Raw genomic sequence first — 20,394 nt, forward strand, 5'->3', positions numbered from 1 at the left:
TTATGCTTTGCACATAATGGTGAAAGAGAAATTAAAGAATGAAAGAGTTCAGAAATGTCTGTTCAATAAAGTGAGTTCAGAAAAGTGTGAAATTCGTTATAGTATTACCATCATTGAGTCCATAGATATATATACGATTGAGTCAGTCTACAGTAAGTGTCATCATCGTTGTACCAGTTGTCATAGTACCAGTAATATAATAAGCTTAGCAATTAGACTACATTCTAGAGCACCTCTACAGATTCTTATGGAGATGTTCACTAGTCATAGATTGTGAGAATGTGAATTACTCTGGAAATGAGTAACTCTGTAACAATAAGAAATTGGACATAAATATCTGTTTTTTGTTACATGCATTGTTGTGTATTTTACACACAACACATATTTATACACATGTATAAATATTTAACATACAATTGTCAGTAAACTAGTAGTATTTAATATGCTAAATGGTGCACCATTTTCATATATCATTGTTCTCTCTTGTCTTACTGCTTATATACACCCACAGCTTAGCACTGCTTCTCTAATCAAGGACATTTACATAACTCCAACAGCAAGATTGCATTATAACATTTATTTCTGTTCAACTAAAACAAAGGCTGCTATCAAAGCAACTGGACACTGGCATCTCTCCAAAAACAATAAACGCAATTAACGAGTTTAGCATGGCTGGTAATCAAATAATTGGCAGAGCTGCATCTACATCCTTGGCCCGCATTTCAGTTGGGGGCAATCAGAAAACATGGTCTGTATGCTCAAAATGTTTTCATCTCACTCAATTCCACAAAATCCACCGTCAGTTCTAGGAAAAGGGTTTTCAGACTCCAGTCAAGGGGTGCTGGAATGTTGGGAGTGTGGCTCATAGTAATCTACAGGAATCTACAGTCATATACAGCCAAGGAAGCTAATCACAGTGATTTTGTGCAGATTATACATTGGAAGCGATATTGCCTCAGTGCGTTCTATATTGTTGATAAGATAGGTTGAAAAAGCTTTGGACTTAATTGAACAAACAAACAAAAAAATCAAAGTTGAAATTAGCATCACTTCTGCCAAATACTAATTAAGACATTATGAGTGGTTGACTGAGTATGAGAATGTGAATCATGAAAGGTCAGTTGGCCTTGATGCAAGTCTAACTTGGGCTTACTGCTCTATTGTTTAGATGAAATACGGACTATGAAATATTAACACAAATCTCTTATGCACATAATCATTTTGTAAAAAATTCAACTTTAATATCATCTAAGAATGAACAGGGTGAACAATTTACATATATTTTTTTTGCAGATTTTTTTGCATTTTTTTACAAAGTTCACAGTTTAAGTGATTGATAAAGAGAACTGGCATACATATTCAAATTTAAAGAATAATGTAGTAGTATGGAAAACAAACATGTACATAAAAAACAGCAACATAAAATATCAATTAAACATCAAATCCAACATTTAGTATTAAGTCCTTGAATCTAAAGCACATCTCTTGGTCTCATAAAATAGAGCTCTTATATCTGATTGATCAGCAGATCCAACACAGTGTATGCAGTTCTTACACAATGGATGCTGAAACACACACTTTATGGCAACTATGACAAGGCAGACAGGAATATTAGCACCCAATCAGTTGCCTGTTGGGGTCTCTATGAACATACTTTACAAAAGCAAAGCCAATGCTGCCAAGGCACATCGAGTCCATATCCGATCTTTCTTTATGTCTACACATTGTGTTGGTTGGTTGAAACATTTGTATTCACTTACACTAACAGTGTGAGCATGGGACGAAATAATACCAGCGATAAAAATATTTCATTTTGAGTCCTTCAGTAGATTACACCACCTTCGGTGGTACATATGATAAATGTTATATAGTGCTGATCTTTATATAAACTGCAGCTGTGACGTATACTTTTTTGGTGCAATTCAATGATCCCTTCCAAGGTGACAAAATAACATCTTTTATAAAATAACAGAAGAAAGGATACAAATGCTCAATATAAACAAAAATGCTAAAAAAACAACAACTATGAGTGTATTACATTAGTGGTCTTATAACGTTACAACAGACTACATAATTACTGTTCCGATGTGATAATATTGTTGTTGTTTAAACTGCTGATGTTGTTGTTGTTGTTGTTATTGTGACTGTGGATTTTACCCAGATTGTTCTGCTTCCTCAGCGATCGTGGCTGGATCTGCTTCTTGATAAAGAGTTTCTGGAGGAATTTGTCGCTGAGGGTGGTAGGGAGGTACGAATGGATGAAATACATGAGCCCTACCCCAGGACCGGCAAAGTAACGCACCTGGGGCTGTGGGGAGACCAGGGCCTCCACGATGGTGTTGATAACGTGACTCACATCTGTAGGAGCCGTCGCCGCATGGCTGGCGAACAGCTCTCGCGTCTCCTGTATGTACTCCTCGCCATACTCCTCCAGAAGACTGGGCGAGATGTTTTCGAGCAGGACCTTGTGCTGCTTCTCCCAGTGCTCCATGTTACTGCTAAGTCCTGAAAAGCACACACACATACACACACACACGCAAGTGGTTAAGTGTCAGAACTGTTGGGTGCAGAAATTCCATGATACCTCACGTCCCTTGCACATATTTATACACATTGTCCCTCCAAAAAGTGTCAGTTTCCAACTTTTAGGCGCTATTCAGGCCTCAAAGGATGACGTCAGGCAGCACGCACCAACAAAGGGAGTAAGCGGGGCTGACAGGTTGGAAGGAGAGCACAGGAAAGTAAACACAGATCTGGGCACACTTGATCCAGACATTTATACCATAATCCCCCCGAGGAGTTCTTGGCTCCGGCGCACTCTAAAATAATATGCTCATAAGGGTGAAAACTACTTAAGAGAAAGACGATTTCATCCGTCCAGGATGTAAACAAGTCGGCTAAATGCTGTAGACTATTATCTTTTCCTTGAAGTACGTGTGAGGACTCATTGTTCCTTTTGCATGTGTATGATGATCCATCTGTCTTTGCAACCTCATTGCATGAAACTCAAACAGGACTGCAGTGGTGGCTGTGGAACTCATGTGCTGTGCAGCAGCAACTCTTTACTAGGGCACGTACAGCTTACGCAAGGACCACATGGCTTTCACTGTAACCTCCAGAAGATTTTTTCACTGGACGGAACTTCTGCAATGGCTCTCAAAGGAAATGGTCTTTGAAGGATGTTGGAATGTGAACTACAATAATGTGGACCTGTCATGTTTTGGAAAATACTGAACCACCATGCCATGATGGCAATGAAGACCATGCCATCCCCATCCTCCTCCAAACTACTGTAACATGATTACAGAAGAGACTTCTATGCTGCTTTATGAGTCTATGAACCTGTATTCCCAACCCTCCCCCCTCCCTCCCTCATTCATCACTGCTCTCTCAGGTATAGTCAGTTGCTCACCTGTGCGGAAGGCTCCCGGTTGGATGGTGGTCACCTTCACACCCCAAGGCTCTAGCTCGTGCCTCAGTGTATTGATGAAGAGGTTCAGTGCTGCCTTGGAGGCTCCGTAGGCTGCTAAGCACGGGAAGGGCAGATCTCCTGTAGGACAAAAAGAACGCTTAGTAAGGCATCTCAACCACGCCTGATAATGGGCTCTTTATGGGGTGTATTTAAGGTAATAAAAAGTAGATGAGTTGTACGATTAGCTCATCATTAAACATTGCAACAACATTTTGCAATTGTGCAAGTAGACACTAAACTGCAAATGCTGGCGGTGCAGTCAAACGTCTGCTGGTTCTGCTTGAATGGCCATGCCATTGGCTGTTTAGAGTTGAGGTTTCCCAACTCAAGCATATCACAGCAACAAGCTCATGCAAACATCAATAAATTTGCTTTTAATTACCATGTTTTGCCCTGATTTGCCAGATTATGCCCTGGTGGTTGGTAATTTGGGCACTGTGGTGCAAGGAACTTGAATGAGCAGTAAGTGTGTAGGGCATAGTTTGCTGCAAACCTCTCATTCACAAGCACCCCCACTTCTGTGTCTGAAGAATGGAACTGCTCTATTGCACATATGCCTCAACGCGTTCCTTAACGCTTCACTGGGAAAGCTAGCGGAACATTTTGAACCGACTGCCACGGTGCCCATAAAAAACCGAGCTTCACGAAAAAAAAAAAGAAATATGCAACAAGTGCAGGAATCTCCATTCCACTGTAAAGAACTGGCAATGGCTGGGCGGCTGTGTATAGGGAAAAGTTCCAACAGCATAATAGGGCCCCCTTGTTATGGAGAGGGCTTTGCTCTGCCTTGGCAGTAAAGTGACAGTGCGAGTAGATGAAGGTGGTGAGGTAAGAGCGGTGCCAAGGCAAGCCTCCTGGTTTTTTGTACGCCAGAGAGGAAGCTACCGAAGCTGCTTGGGTTAATTGCAGATTGTGACTGTTTATAAACCTGCGGTTTCGCTCGGGCGACGCAGAAAAGCTCTTATGAATACTATTCATGCTGAGGCGCTGACAGAATTTAAAGCTCTGGGGGGAACAAAAAAGACAATTAAAACAAAACAAGTACCACCTGGAAGATAAGCCACCTTCCCACTAATTGTGTCTCTTTGACTGTTCGTATTTGTCTTTATAGAAAAAAAAACAAAATCAGCCAGATGCCAGAGAAGATGATGGTTGTTGTATAAACATCCACAGACTGACAGACTGGAGTTATGTTTGCAGTAAGCGTTAATTATGTAGGTGAGGTATTTTCCTCTGTATGTAGTTAATCTTTAATTTTGATGGTAAATTGCCTCTAACGAGAGGAAATGATTGCTACACGTGGGAGTGTTGTGTTTCATAATATCAATATAATAAAGCTTTATTGCTCAAGACAGAAGATACATTTACCCTTGAAGGATGAATAAAAAGCAATGGAAGGCAACCCAAAAAAGAAATGGGTATGATAACACTAAAACTACTGTGTTAGAGTTTGTAGTTTTAGTTTTCTGTGTATGTGTGTGTGTGTGTGTGTGTGTGTGTGTGTGTGGGTGTGTGTGTGTGTGTGTGTGGGTGTGTGGGTGTGTGTATGTGTGTGTGTGTGTGTGTGTGTGTGTGTGTTGGTGTGTGTGTGGGTGTGGGTGTGTGTGTGTGTGTGTTGGTGTGTGTGTGGGTGTGTGTGTATGTGTGGGTGTGGGTGTGTGTGTATGTATGGGTGTGTGTGTGTGTGTGGGTGTGTGTGTGTGTAGTACCTGAAGGGCTGGAGATGGTCACGATCCTGCCCTTGGCTTGCCTCAGCAGTGGGAGGAAGGCCTTGGTAATACTCAGCGTCCCAAAAAAGTTCACCTCCATGCAGCCCCTGTAGTTGGAGATGAGCGAGAGCTCGGCATCGCCAAAGTTGACACATAATCCGGCATTGTTCACCAAAGCCCACAAACCTGAAACACATAAAGATAAAGACAAATAAATTAACGTTTGGAACGTCCATAACCCCGATTTCATTCAACCAGAATACTAAGGCAATTCTATTTACCTAACATCATACCTTCACATTAACCATACATGTAACTTGCTATTATGTATTATAATTAGCCTATATAATGCTTGATAAATTTGTAGGTCATTCAACAGTTAAGCCTGCCTGTCTTTTCAAGTGGTGAGCCTGGAACCCTGGTGAACTGACATGATCGTATTTGAATGCCACATCCATTCCATATAAGCCGCATGCACTTTTTACTTATATTCAGCCTGACCCTGTGACATTGACTCTCCAATACTGGTGTGAAAAAGAGTGCCCCTCTGTGGTCAGGATATGAACATGCTTCTTAATTAATGATTGAATAGTTTATTAATACAATAAACAATAAATGATGATCAAAGAGCAGTTAAACTGAATGTTGAGTAATACGTGTTGCCAGGGTGTGATCTTTTGAGTGGGCATTTGACTTATTTGATGAGGCAACAAAAATTGCTAAATGGTCTCAAAACGTATACAACACACTCTATTTAAGTTCCGATCCTCATCTATCTATCTATCTATCTATCTATCTATCTATCTATCTATCTATCTATCTATCTATCTATCTATCTCATGCATAAGAACCATATATCTACCAAATGAAAAAGAAAAGATACTCTATAGTAACCGGGCTAACTCTATAGAGGCTTTAGATTTTATGATAAGCCATATGATCAACTAGAACACACAAGGTCAGGCAGCAGTATGTCAAAGGATATCACACAATGCATGAGCCATCTCCCCCCTCATAGCAGGTGGGGAGGCCTTTGTGGAGTTGCCACCTCAGTACACAGTGCCTACAATACTGAGTCCATTTGTGAGATCAGAGAGAAGTCCACCATTTGTTCCTAAGGTCGGACTTTGGAAATCTGGGTGTCCGTTTTGAACATTTGAGTGCATTCCGCCTTACAACTGCAGATGTTCAGCAAGCTGCAACTTTCAGCTGTCAGAGCCATGACGGCATTGCACAACATACACGCTTCAACAGAAAGAAGCAAATCATTTTATTAATTTTAGTGTGCAAGCACACACACTCACACACACACACACACACACACACACACACACACACTCACTCACACTCACAGGCACACACACACTTGCACAAACGTAGTAATCCATCCAGCATGTTTCTCCATGACCAGACTGTTTATAGACATCTGGAGACCCACAGAGATATGCATGGCTGTGAGGAGATCAAGGACCAGAGAGGCGAGAGAGGAAGAAAGGACAACGAAACAGAAGAAGAAAAAGAGATAGATAAAGTACACGTGAGCTGCCTGTGACCAAATGCGTTTAAAAAGTGTGTTCCGTCATTATCCTAAAATATTTTTGTATAAAAACAATAGACTGTGGTATCTCAGACAATACTAGATTCTTCAGCCTTTGCTAACGCTTATTACAAGCACTCCAGAGGTAAGACAACAACAACAACAGTAAAAACCTGAAACTGGGTGAGTATCACGTAAAGAATTCGGGTCAGATTCAAACCATGTTCTGGCTCTACAAATGGATGAAGAGTTGGCTAAGCAGCTAGTGTTTATGACATAAATGTCCATTGGGTTAATTGAAATACATTCTATTATTTTTAACTGCCACATTTTCAAAACAACTCGCCAAAGGACTGCGGTTGAAAATTAGCCAGCTGGCTAACACTGGCACATTTATACTGTCCTTGTAAATAAAAAAAAAAAAAAAAAAAAATGAAATAAGTTAACCATGTCTTTTCAAAACTGCCCCCACCATTTGGTGAACATACTGGTGGAATCTTCATGTAAGTAACAATCGAGCTATAAACAATGTGGTTAATCCATTTTCCCCATCTCAATTAGGCAATGCACTTCTGATTGCGGACGTGCACTAAGTCACTTCCCCTGGGCTATGGGCGTGAGCAAGTGTAAAGTACGTGTCTTGAGTAAGGTGCTCAAGTCGCAGCATGAATGGTCAACAGGGGAAATCAGTGCTGCATAAAACCCTTTGTTTAGGAGAGGATTAGACCAAACCCCAGAGAGGAGAATGAGAGATGGAGCAGCATGAAAGGGCATTCCTCTCATATCTGATGGAGGGTTCAGTCTGCTCTCATGGGCATGGTTGTTATTATGGGTGAATAAATAATAATATGAATGGTACCAGTTATTTCAGAGATTGTATCCTTAAGCTTAACTAAATGTTTTTATCCATTTGCTCAGAGAGGAATCATATGAAATGGGGGAAGAGGTGTGTTATGCAACAGTGTCCACCAGTAAGCATATGACTGTTACATGACTGCATATTTCCACATGACGTTTCCCAGGTTTCTCATTTGGTTGAAGTATCTTTATTGAATTTTTCGGCTGAGCTTGTCAACCAGCTCTTTAAGCTGTCACTGTAATAAGCACCAGATTGGACATGTCAGATTGTATCGAGCTGTTAAGGGCACAACCGACCAGGCCGGTAAACCTGCCATACTCAATCCTGCAGCATTCTCATCTGAGTGCTCAATTAAGAGCCTTCCTCAGCTTTCCACCCACATCGTGAAACGTAAAGCAGGTGCCATTTCCAAGTCTATTTAAAGGTTAAAGCGTTTTACTTTAGCTTAAAAGGAATGCCTATGCTTACAGTCACTGGGGCCTGCTACCTGTCAACTGTACCCACCAGGGAGGGAGCGAAAGCTCAAACTTATCTCCAGGTTTCTGTGGCTCGGTGGTCATAGGTCGCGGGAGATGAAAGAAGGGGGGTTTGTTTATGGCTCGTGAAACATAACACTGCTGAGGGATGTTTACATTTTGCCTGGTGGTTGCAGGCACAAAATGTAGGGGTGATTTTAGGTTAACAGAGATGGTCGGCCATCACTCACTAAAAAGCCCTTTGTCCTTATTTGAATCCCAGTGCATGTTTTCCCCTTTCCCCTTTGTTTGGCACCTGGCTTGGTTGTGCATGCTGTTTCAAAATAAAGCGCTTGAGCGTCGGCCAAGCCACACACACACACACACACACACAAGAAAGAAAGTAACTGAGTGTGTGAATGACCTTCCAACAAACTCCTAATATTACACCCTAGTTGCGCTGCGTATCCTTAAGTCACCCCTAAAAGTAAACAGCAGCGCGGCCATACTGATTTGCCTTATTTGTCTTTGAGACGCACAGCTGTTCTCTGGACTACGCTGGATGCTTGGGTGTTAACTTACACTCTTTGGAGCAGGCATTACAGTATTGGAGAGGAAAGATACTTATGAAATGGAATTTGTATATTGTGTGTTTGTATGCAAGGGACAGAGAGAGAGAGAGAGAGAGAGAGAGAGTTTGTTAATAGTTTGTTTATTTATGTGTGTGTGTGTAAAAGAGAGAGAGAGAGAGAGAGAGAGAGAGTGTGTGTGTGTGTTTGTGTGTGTTTGTGTGTGTGTGTAATTATGCGTGAATAAGCTTGCCCACAAGTGCATGTGCTTTAATAACAAACAAGCCTGATTTATTTATGTGTGTATGTGTGCATGTGTGCATACTCGTGTGTCTGTGTGTGTGTGTGTGTGTGTGTGTGTAATGGGCCCACCTTTCATGCCCAGCTTGGCCTTAGTGTTGATCAGGGCCTGTTGGACATCCTCAGGCCTGGTGATGTCCACCTCCAGGACGGTGAGGCGAGGCGAGCAGGTACGCTGGAGCTCTTGCGCTCCCTCCCCGGCCAGGTTTAGCACCGTAGCAAACACCTCAAAGCCCAGTGCGTCCAGCCGCTTGGCCGCTACATGCCCAAAGCCTGTGTCGCAGCCTGAGAGAGAGAGAGAGAGAGAGAGAGAGAGAGAGAAAGAGAGAAAGAGGGAGAGAAAGAGGGAAAGATTAGTATTCCAGAACTGAATGAACACTTATGCCATTTGTTTACTGGTCCCTCATGATAGCTCATAAAATCTTATCATTTTCAAATCAATATAGATAAGAGATCAGAGGCTTGTTTTTGCCCTTGTCGTCTGCACATGAAAAGGAATATATTACAAAGTTGATGCCTATTTCGCAACCATATTAAGAAAATTAATTTAAAATTGGCAACACTGATCTGTGTGAATGCTTTGATATGGCAGAACACAGTCACACAAACAATACAAAACTGAAATTGTACAAGCAGAGTCAGAAAGGTAAATGTGTCAACAATGTTGGACTTTAACCCCCTTTGGGTAAGAGGTCATTTTCATCCTCAAGAGTAACTCAAAAGATTCAAAAAGAAAAAAAAGAGTTACGTAAAAGAATCTTCTGGAGTGCCACTGTATAAGTTAATAAAACAATGTATGTGGTAAGAAAATATGAGTGTCAGTGAATAAATTAGGTTGACTTCAGAATACTTAAAAGTAGGTCTGTGCGGGACTGATTTTTCCGCCCGCTCCCGCAATATTCTGTCTCGCTCCCGCATTAATGTGTCCTTTTTAGTCCAGCTCCCGCCCGCATCCGTACCATGATGTCCCGCTCCTGCCCGCATCCGTACCATGATGTCCCGCTCCCGCCCGCTAAACTGAATAGGCTATCCCTCCCGCATGCAGGAGGGATAGCCTATTCAGTTTTTCTTTCTGTCTCACGAAAGGAGCACACACACCTGAGAAAGACTCCAGATGTCAGTTTCTTGGTTCTGAATGTAGGCTAACAACTGAAGTAGGCCTAGTCTGGTGCCCTCTTCCTCTGTCATGCTTTCGATTTTTGAGTTTTGACAATGAGCAGCAGGAACACATTGAACCCACGTAAACGGCAATATACAGTAGGCTATAGGCCTGCTATCCATCAGTTATGCTTAAACCCCGTTATTTAATGCTGCCTAACACAACATCCAGCTGAACTATAGTTATGAACACTACTTTAATCATTTCCATATTCAATTTTACGCACATATTTAATTTGCGGGAGTGCAGTGAATCATCGGTTTGTTCCGCACCCGCGAACACACCTCTCTCATCCCGCCCGCTCCCGCAAAGAGCTTTCAAAAGTTGTCCCGCACCGCACTCTTTTGCGTCGGGACCAGTGGGTCCCGCGGGTCTACTGCGGGAGTGCAGACCTCTACTTAAAATCACAAAAAAACTGCACTCTTCTGAATATAAATTCACTTGAGACATTTTTATCTCCTGAGGATTATTTCCCATTTAAAAGACCACAAGACTCATGATGCCGTCTTGGCCGCAGAATAAAAAATAAATTAAAGTAGTCTGTCTGGGAGGGAATAGTCTTCCATTTGGTAGGGCAAAGTGTTTGTGTGCGTGTGTGTGTGCATGCGTGTGTATGTGTGTGTGTGTGTGTGTGTGTGTGTGTGTGTGTGTGTGTGTGAGTGTGCGTGCATATGTGTGTGTTATATCCAACAGACAAAGAGAGGATTATTGGATCCGTGTACACATCACACATTTTTGACCATGTGTCAGACCTCCTCATTTGTACTAGTGTCCCACAAGAACTTATGGTGTGAATGCGTGAATTGAATGTGTGTGTGTGCGCGCTTGTGTGTGTGTGTGTGTGTGCGCGCGCTTATGTGTGTGTGTGTGTGTCTGTCCATGCTAGCACCAGGCTGTACAAAGAGTGACTGTTGTGATCATAATGACACCTTCATAAACCCTCTCCTCGCCGTAAAACCCAACCCCCCCCCCCCCCCCCCCCCCGTCCCCCCTCTAAACCATCCCATGCTTGTGGAGACTCTTTCACCAGAGCCTGGGGGCTGCTGAGGACAGCAGGGAGTCGGGCCTCTGCTGAACACGTTATCTGTTATCTGTACAGATGCAAGGAGCATTCTCACACGTCTGCCAGGAACCTGGAACTCATGGAACAGGGAGAGGGAGAAAGAGAACACCCCCTCAACCACCAGGAAAAACACACACACTTTACCACACTTTTTTTTAAAACTATGAATTATGTATGAATTATGTCAACTATGTTGATTCTTTTTTAAGTGCACATCTGCAGAGTATCACTGGAAGTATCACTTCACAGTAGACAGTTCCCTTCACATAATCCTGAGCTGTGTGGCCATTGTGTCATAGCTCCCTTTAATAGGCATAGGAACTCTCTCTCATCAAGTCGATCAGCCGTACTCTGCACGATGCCAACTGCAAATCTTCTTGTCCCAATGACATGCCATGCAAAGTGCAGGGGTTACGTAATTGAGAGCGCCCAGTGGAGGATATTCTTAGGTGGACGGCTTTGGAGTGAGTAGGTTCTCTGAGTGGGGCATTTAGAGGCTCCAGAGACTTGGAACAAAAGTGCAGACCCGATGCCTAAGTCACCTCCAGGAAGGTGTTAATAGCCAAATATAGCAGTCACCTGTGTGTCCCCACTGGTCATTTCCAGGCAAATGTGTACTCAGCTTTCCATGTCAGAGGTATGGAATCACACACACGCAAAGTGTTTTCATAAAAACAAAAATAGGTGATCCTGATATACACATACACCACCACCCACCCACACACATGCACTCTCATGCAAACACACAATAATTTCCTACACAGGATTGAGCAAACAAACATGTGCTCAAGGTTCAGATCTAATATGAACTTTTCCGAGGTTAGGAGCTCTACATTACAAGTCCAACATATGGACCACCTGCAACGCTCTCTGATGTATATGGTATGTGGGAGAAAACAGATCTTTTCAACATCTGTGTGCGTGTGTGCGCGTGTGTGTGTGTGTGTGTGTGTGTGTGTGTGTGTGTGTGTGTGTGTGATTCAGATAAAGAGAGGGACTGTCCTACAGGCTTTTTCAGGAGTGTTAAGAGATCTGCAGTGTTGAGAGTGTTGGCTTGGTCACCAGAGCAGTGCTGACCGGTGCGAAAGGGGACATTCAAGGAAGCGTTGGGTTGTTGCACGGTGTTCCGTTGCAACCCAGTTTTTCTTAGGACACATGGAAACATTATCTCTGCGAAAGTTCAAGAGGAATCGGCTGTCCAAGGGGAGAGCCAGGAATGCCTCTTATGCAACCAATGCCAAAAGAGTCCTGGTCAGGAAAACAAACAAACACAAGACCTTACACCCATCAGCCAGGCTGTCGACAACGGACATGCACATGTGTGCACACATGCACACATACACAAAGACACACATATACATATACATATACATATACATATACATATACATATACATATACATATATGCACACACACACAAACATGCATGAATGCATACACACATACATATATGCACTGACACACACACACTAACATACTGACACAAATGCTTGGTTGACAGAAGCATAAATGACAGCAGAATGTCACATGCGACACAGATATGGTTGGATGGGTATTTTGGAAGGTGGCATGGTAGGACATTAAATGTTTTACCCGCCGATCCACCCACAGTCCACCCCTATTTTTGAACAAGGCTCCTAAGCATATAAATGTACCCCCCGTGCCTGCTGTTGATTTAAATCTTCCAGGCAAATTTTCTCCAGGCCTCACTTTAGACTCTTCCAGTTCCAGATGCTGCCTGCCTGCCAAGTTCGCAGAACACACCCCCCATATGTATGAGGGTGATCAAAGGTCTCTATGCTCATAACGCAGTATATCATTAAGATGTACAAAATTGGCACTGTTTGCTCAAATAAATGGCCACAGCGGGCTCTCCTCAGTTGTGCTGTGTAATTTAGTGGATAAGTAACTGTAGGTAAAGGTGTCTACTAGAGGTCTGCGCGGGACTGATTTATCAGTCCCACGCCCGCCCACTCCCGCAATATTCTGTCCTGCTCCCGCCCGCTAAAGCCCGCATGCAGGAGGGATAGCCTATTCAGCTTTTCTTTCTGTCTCACGAAAGGAGCACACACACCTGAGAAAGACTCCAGATGTCAGTTTCTTGGTTCTGAAAGTAAGCTAACAACTGAAGTAGGCCTAGCCTGGTGCCCTCTTCCTCTGTCATGCTTTCGATTTCGAGTTTTGACAATGAGCAGCAGGAACAAATTGAACCCACGTAAACGACGATATAGGCTATAGGCCTGCTATCCATCAGTTATGCTTAAACCCCGTTATTTAATGCAGCCATCCAGCTGAACTATAGTTATGAACACTACTTTAATCATTTCCATATTTAATTTTACGCACATATTTAATTTGCGGGAGTGCAGTGAATCATCGGTTTGTCGCACCCGCGAACGCACCTCTCTCATCCCGCCCGCTCCCGCAAAGAGCTTTGAAAAGTTGTCCCGTACCGCACTCTTTTGCGTCGGGACCCGCAGGGTCTACTGCGGGAGTGCAGACCTCTAGTGTCTACATGATTGCAGGTTCCTGTGGTTCCATTTTTGAGGTAATTTTATGCAAATCGTCACAAGCCCATGAAAACAAAATCAAAGAGTTGTAACACAGGTACAAAAAAATTTGGCTTCCAAACATATTGCATAAAAATACTATTTTCTGTATTATGTCACTAATGCGATTTGTACTACTGCTTGTATTGTCTACCTATTGTGCAATATTTCATATCAGATAATTGTTAATGTTACTTTTGATATACTATGTTATGACCAAAATCTATATTCCATGAGTAAATCTTATTTTTTTATTGTCTTTAATGCTTTTGACACACTGTGTGAATCACATGGAAACACATATTACACAGTGATGGGGGACTGAATACCTCTGTACAATTTTGAGGTAGATAAGATCATTTGCAGGTCCAATTAATTGCTAATAACCATATAGCAGGAAACCGGATTGATGGATAAAATGGGTCTTTATATTTCCAATGGCTTATGGTGACCAACTCCTTGATGCATGCTGGAAGTTCAGTAATACGAGGAACAGGGTTGTTGAAATTAATAGGGGACCAGTATGTCCATGCATGCCTTGAGGTTTTCTTAAGAACACGGTACACCCACACACACACTGAGGATATTTTCACTTTCCCTTGTCAACAATTTGACATAGATATTCTGGAACATACTTTAGTTAAGGCTGGACCCATGAAAATGGGTCACACAGGTTCTTGACCTCATCATGGGGTAATCCTAATGCCACTTCCCTGGAAATACGACACCGCTTATTGTGACATCTTTGGGGAGGTTTTTTTCAGAAGGTTTTGAAGCAAGCCCATTGGTCACCAGTCCAGTCGGTCATTCAGTCACAAAAAAGCTTTAAAACGTCTCTGTCCCGCTTACAATGTTTGTTGTGCATTTTGCCAGACTAACAAAGCACACCAACACAACAGGAAGAGTAAGCACTTGGCTCTGTAAAACTAAACTGAGTTGTCAAGAAAAGTGCCCACTCAGCCAGCCCTGTGACCATAACCTAAATCCTACAAAGAATTTCAGCTGCTATGGAGCCCTTCAACAGGGTTTGTAAGAGGTTTAAAGTTTTTTTTTTCAGTGTTTCAGCTTTTTTTAATTTCCACAGTTATAGGCTTGAAAAAGCTTTGGGGGAAAGCCTCATAAACCGAGCTGTGTGATCGAAGTCTTAAACCCCTTTTGACACTCTTCCTTGTTCTACTTGCTTGTACTTAAAGTTGTCGCAGTACACATTTTCCATGGTGAAGGACTAATGATAAGATATGCATATAATACATAGGGGAAAATGAAGACATAAGCAATGAACATATCTAAGCTGCTGGCCCTGTTAAGAGTGCAATGGCAAATACTCTACTGTTCCAGCTTTGAGGATTTTTTTCTCCATTTGAGATTTTTTTTTCCCCATGTGATTGTTATTTTTTTCCTGAGCCAAGTGTTGGCACCCCATTACTTTGGATGTTGGAGTTTGACGGCACTGCCAGCTCAATCCAAAAGCCGAGAAACGTGCAAAGAGGGTAGTAGAGCTCAAGACCAGTTACCATGCCACTAGACAATCTCTAAGTGGCTTAGTGGGCCTACATGGGTTCGGTCTAAAAGCATTCAGGCTAAAGCCGGTGCTTAATGCGCCGTCAGACACCTTTCCTGTATAGTTGGCACTCCCAAAGAAATTGGTTCCAAATTTTCTCACACCACCCTGCCTCATATTCTATAACTTATAAGATCTAATGGTACTGGTTGAATTCAGTTAATGGATTATATTATTAAAGAGACGTTCTTCATTCAGGTATACGATACCATGGTCTAATTCTCCCAAAGCCCTGTCTTTTGTAGTTATGATTTATCCTCAGAAACATATATACAGTACATACTGTAAATACAGGGGCTATTGGACTCAACTGGTCCTGGGAAGCTATAACTGAATTCAGTTTTTGCTATGATGGAACATGATGTAGTGACTCTAACATGAGAAGAAAAGTTCCAGGTGTTCCATCCTGCCAGCCAGAGATTTGTCCTATATTATCCAGCCAAGGTGATTACATCACAAAGAGGCATCATGGCTGTGTAGGCAGAGGGTAGAGACAATGCGAGTTAGTGAGGGCACACTGATCACCCTCATTTTTTGGCATCACAAACTAACAATAAGGTCGGTACTATTTTGTCCCCTGCACGGGATGTACAGCAAAAGCCATGGTCAGTTCCTAGTACAGCAGCCCGGTGATCAATGCAACTGATTTTAAGCATCTCTAGATGTGCCTGATCCACTTGTAGGATGTTCTTTCAGCACAGTTCAATGCTGTAGTCTTGTAAGTCTGTATTAGCTGTAATTCGGCTGGACTTGTGTACATAGCCTTAAGTCCAAGCAAGTGAGCTTGAGGCATTGTTCAAGTTGCTTAATAATGTGCAATTTTGCTTTGCTAAAATATGCCTAGATAAAGTAGCTTCTCATAGGCTTCTATGGTTTCACCTTTTCCAAATCCGGCAAAAATTAAACCGGCTACTCCCACTCAGTACTACTGGCCTACAACAAAGCAGAGCATATCACTGACCTTGTTGGTGTGGTGCCAAACCTCGCTGCCATAACCACTCAGCGTTTGTGTTTCCAGCTGCTGTACCTGAACTGGTTCAAAATATGCACTAGTCCTTGTTGTGTCTCGTTAAATTACATTCATTTACATGACGAGACATAATCACCACATAAATGAGGAAACATAAGCCTGAAAAGTGAAAACACAACACTAACTCTGATTAAAGTGGGCACATGCCAAGGCCAGGGAGATAACAACGGGTTGAGTCTACAACTCTGTTTTTGTCCATTTTATGGGCAGTCAACACAGCACGGTACTTTCAGTGTAACCTAGATTTTCGTGCCCAAACCATATCTCTTAGATAAGATCAATTTTTTTTTTTTGGCGGAAGGATGTGATTAATTTTGGCAGTCATTTTCTGCAGGAGCCAGAGAGACTCTTGTGCTGTTTGCCTGGGCTTTGCTGAACATCAAAGTCGGAACACAAAGGCAGGCGCCTCGTGATGATTCACCCACTCATAAACATGACTGCAGTCATTTGCTATGGTGTGTGTGTGTGTGTGTGTGTGTGTGTGTGCGTGTGTGTGTGTGTGTGTGTGTGTGTGTGTGTGTGTGTGTGTGTGTGTGTGTGTGTGTGTGTGTTCACTTCGCCACCACACCTTTTGTTGTCTGAAGCCTCACTTAAAAACCTACCACAAATGGAACAGTGTGACATATATTCACACAAGTATACATTTTCAAATTTGTTCAAAAGTATGTGCTCTCTGTAGGGAAATTGTATGAGACTGCCTTGATCCTACTAATTCCACCTCAGCTCCCACTCCTAGCCCAATATATTCCACTCCCCACCCCTTCTCAATCCCTCAGCCCCCAGTCGCACTTCCAGGCACTGTACTGGGCCTCTCAGCCGCTTATAATGCCAAATAATTTGTATCCAAGGATTTGTTTTGAGGTGTTTGGGCTGTTTTGAGCTCGGGGGGATCAAGACAGTTTTACACTCGTGGATTGAGAGACAGGCATATGAAATTGTGAGTTTAGGGCCACTGAGGTGGATGAGACTGCAGATTAAGCACTGGAACCCCTAAACCGCTTTACAGTCAAATAAATCAAGCAATTATAGCTGTTGTCCATGGGTTACCTTGGCATCATAATGAACAAGAGTTTAGTAGCGAACTGCTGGCGAGTGAGGCTTTACACAAAAAGGGGAGATTTCATGCCAACTTTTTTTTAACAAAGAAAAAGATTTTGGGTCTCAAGAGCAACATAAAGTTGAAGGTATTACTCAAGTCACTCAAAAATGATATTACCATTGCAATAGTGCACTAAGACCTTGATTAGACTACAAAAACACATACATTTTTGGAGTTTTAAACAAATATATATGCATGTCTGAATAACAGCACAGTGAAGATTTATTCACCAGAACATGCTTTCAAGACCTGAGGATTATTTAGACTTCGAGTAGCAGCTTAGCTCTTAGTGGACAATGGAACAAACACCAAGGAACACCTTCCTTACGTCTATCTATAATCCATTAGTTCCAAACAAAACAACAGCAGCAGCAGCAACATCAACACCACTAGAAATGCACGTACGCAAATACATGCATATTCACAACTCCAGAATCACTCACATGACTTGACTCAGTGCACACCTGCACCATGCAAACACTATACACCATGAAATACCTGGGGCTCAGACATTAATGAAAACGATATTCTTATCAGTTGTACCTAAAAAGGAGCATATCTAATCACAAAGACAATTCCTCTTAGGCTGTGGTAGGATAAGACCATTTCATTTAGGTAACAATGCACATACATGCATTTTGTTTTAATACAATGCATGATATAATGTAGACCTTTTACAATTATTGACATGGAATTATATAATATAGCTTGTTCTGTAGATAAGCATATGGAAATATATTAAATGCATGGCCAATATACTTCTCATTTACAACTCAAATCACTAATAGCACACTAGACACTAACACACACAGTTCAGAAAAAAACAAAAAAACAAGAGACTAGTAGTTTGAGAAGAGGAAAATCTGAAGGGGACAATCTCAAGACTTTCATTAACTGAGAAACATTAAAAATGAATATACCAAAGGCTTTCAGACATGAGCTAACATGGAGCTAATATTGGCATATTTGGCAGACAGGTTGAGGTTCCCCACACCACCACCACCCCCCCCCCCCCTGCTTGTATAGCCCCAGGAGCCCCAGCAGCCTTACCTGTGATGAGGACAGCCTTTTCCTCTGTTGGCAGGCTGGTAGCCAGGTTTGGTGCCTGCCTGGAGGAGTAGAGACAACAGGCGGCACAGAGCCCAGCCAGCACCAGGAAGGCGGGTAGGCAGAGGGTGCAGAGCCTCTCCAGCAGCACGGTGGCCGCCAGCCAGGCCACCAGCGAGGGCATGGCACTGATGTGGGACGCCAGGACCTTCCTCACCACGCCGCCGACAAACACCGACATCACGCCCATGTAAATCCAGAAGGACAGTGCACAGCCTTCCATTGTGGTGGTAGAGGACAGGAGGGGGGTAGTCTCTCTATCTATCTCTCTTTTTCTGCCTGTCCTCCTCTCTTTCTCTCACTGTCTATCTATCTGTCTTTAGTTCCACTTGCCCTTATCTGCCTGTAACAGTGAAGATCTAACTTACAAATAAATGAGCAACCATGTGCCTCTTGGACTGTTCTTGTTCCAGACGCACTAAGGAAGCATGCAAGCTCTGGCACACACATACACACACACGGCAGTGTCAGCACAGCACAGCACCACAAGCACACACACACACACGAATAGACACACACACCAACACTTCCTACACAGACGGACAGAGTGCAAGAGCCAGTGAATGGGCTCCACTCTCTGGGTATATATAGAGCAGAGTGCTGGAGAGGGGAGGGACTACGCTGGAGGAGATCTAATCTGTGCCCAATGGCCAAAGTTTTACAGCAGTTTAAGGCCCCCCCTCCTTTCCTTCTTTCTCTTTACCCTGTCCTCAGTAGTGCATGTGTCCTCTTATAGCTCCCAAGTCCTTTACACACACAATCCACTGCTTTGTATTGTCCAAGCAACATTGTTTTTAATTTTTAAATAGGAAAGCAAGTATTTCCTCTCCCCGGAGGAAGCTGTGAAAAAAATAGCTATAAATAGTGATGCTCTCTAGCACTGGTTATCACAGGGCAATTACTACAGAGGCCTGTGAATGAAGAGATCCATTGTTCTGTAAAACACTTTGACAGCCTCACAGGTGTTGATGTGGCTATGCCATGGTGTTCCCTGAGCAAGCCTCAGCCTGTAAGTCTGCACAGAACGTGTGTGTTGACACCACACTCGGCTGTTGCCAGAGACGGGACAATTACTTCCGATTTGTTTTCTCTTCCTCTCACTCTCACTTTTACAACAAAGAGTGATTCATATTAACCCGTTCATTAGTCATGGGTGATGATCACAAGACTGGATGGGGGGGTCTGGACCATTCTGTACCACCAAACACATGTTTGCTTGTTGACGTGTTAGGGGATTTAGAGTCCATTAGCCAACCCAACAAGCTGATTCACCAAATAATTTTGAATAATTGCATTTCACATTCTGACCCAATTCATACCCAATAATGGCAATTACTGAGAAAAAAATGTCAATCCCAGTTTTAGGGTATTATAAGTCTCTTTCAAGATTGCAGTTGATCTTCTGCCAGTGGTCCACTCGGAACAGGAGCCAAGCACTGTTCACATTTTGGGTCCAGTTAATGACTTGTCCTCGTATGCCATCTGTGTCCGTTCAAAAAAGTGGATGAATGACCTCCTCGTGCTCCAGCAGTGGGCCCACAACGTACACATGGCATTTAACACAGTAGGGCATCCAGACCCGGCATGCCCTGCGTCGGAGCCCTGCCCAGAGGCACAAAAGATGAAAACATAGTGTACCCGTGTCAAACCCGTCTTTTGGCCATTCAAAAAAAAAACGAGAAGGGGAAAAGAGGACAGAATGTTAGGAGCGCGGAAGGGGAGGAGGGGTAGGGCAGAGAAAGAACTGAGAAAGAAAGGGAGAGGCAGAGGGAGAGGAAAAGAAACAGAGAGAGAGACGGAGAGAGAGAGAGAGGAAAAGAGATAGAGAAAGACCCAGCGGACAGTGACCCCATTCACTCATAAGGTGTGCAATTTCACACCAGATTTACAACCTTCAGAAGCAGCCATACAGTGCAGCACTTTC

The 20,394-nt window shown here is 42.9% G+C and overlaps 1 protein-coding gene across 1 annotated transcript; it reads right to left on the bottom strand.

The window, feature by feature from the left end:
• Window positions 1-1,216: 1,216 nt before the first annotated feature.
• Window positions 1,217-19,035, bottom strand: hsd11b2 (hydroxysteroid (11-beta) dehydrogenase 2). The gene is made up of 5 exons (XM_042062236.1): window positions 18,414-19,035; window positions 8,974-9,186; window positions 5,182-5,367; window positions 3,413-3,550; window positions 1,217-2,505 (listed from the first exon to the last, which is right to left on the bottom strand). Exons 1-5 carry the CDS (start codon window positions 18,691-18,693, stop codon window positions 2,075-2,077), a joined length of 1,248 nt encoding a protein of 415 aa, XP_041918170.1. The 5' UTR covers window positions 18,694-19,035; the 3' UTR covers window positions 1,217-2,074.
• Window positions 19,036-20,394: the final 1,359 nt, after the last annotated feature.

The sequence above is a fragment of the Alosa sapidissima genome, chromosome 14, assembly GCF_018492685.1.
Source record: "Alosa sapidissima isolate fAloSap1 chromosome 14, fAloSap1.pri, whole genome shotgun sequence".
NCBI classification, from domain to species: domain Eukaryota; kingdom Metazoa; phylum Chordata; class Actinopteri; order Clupeiformes; family Clupeidae; genus Alosa; species Alosa sapidissima.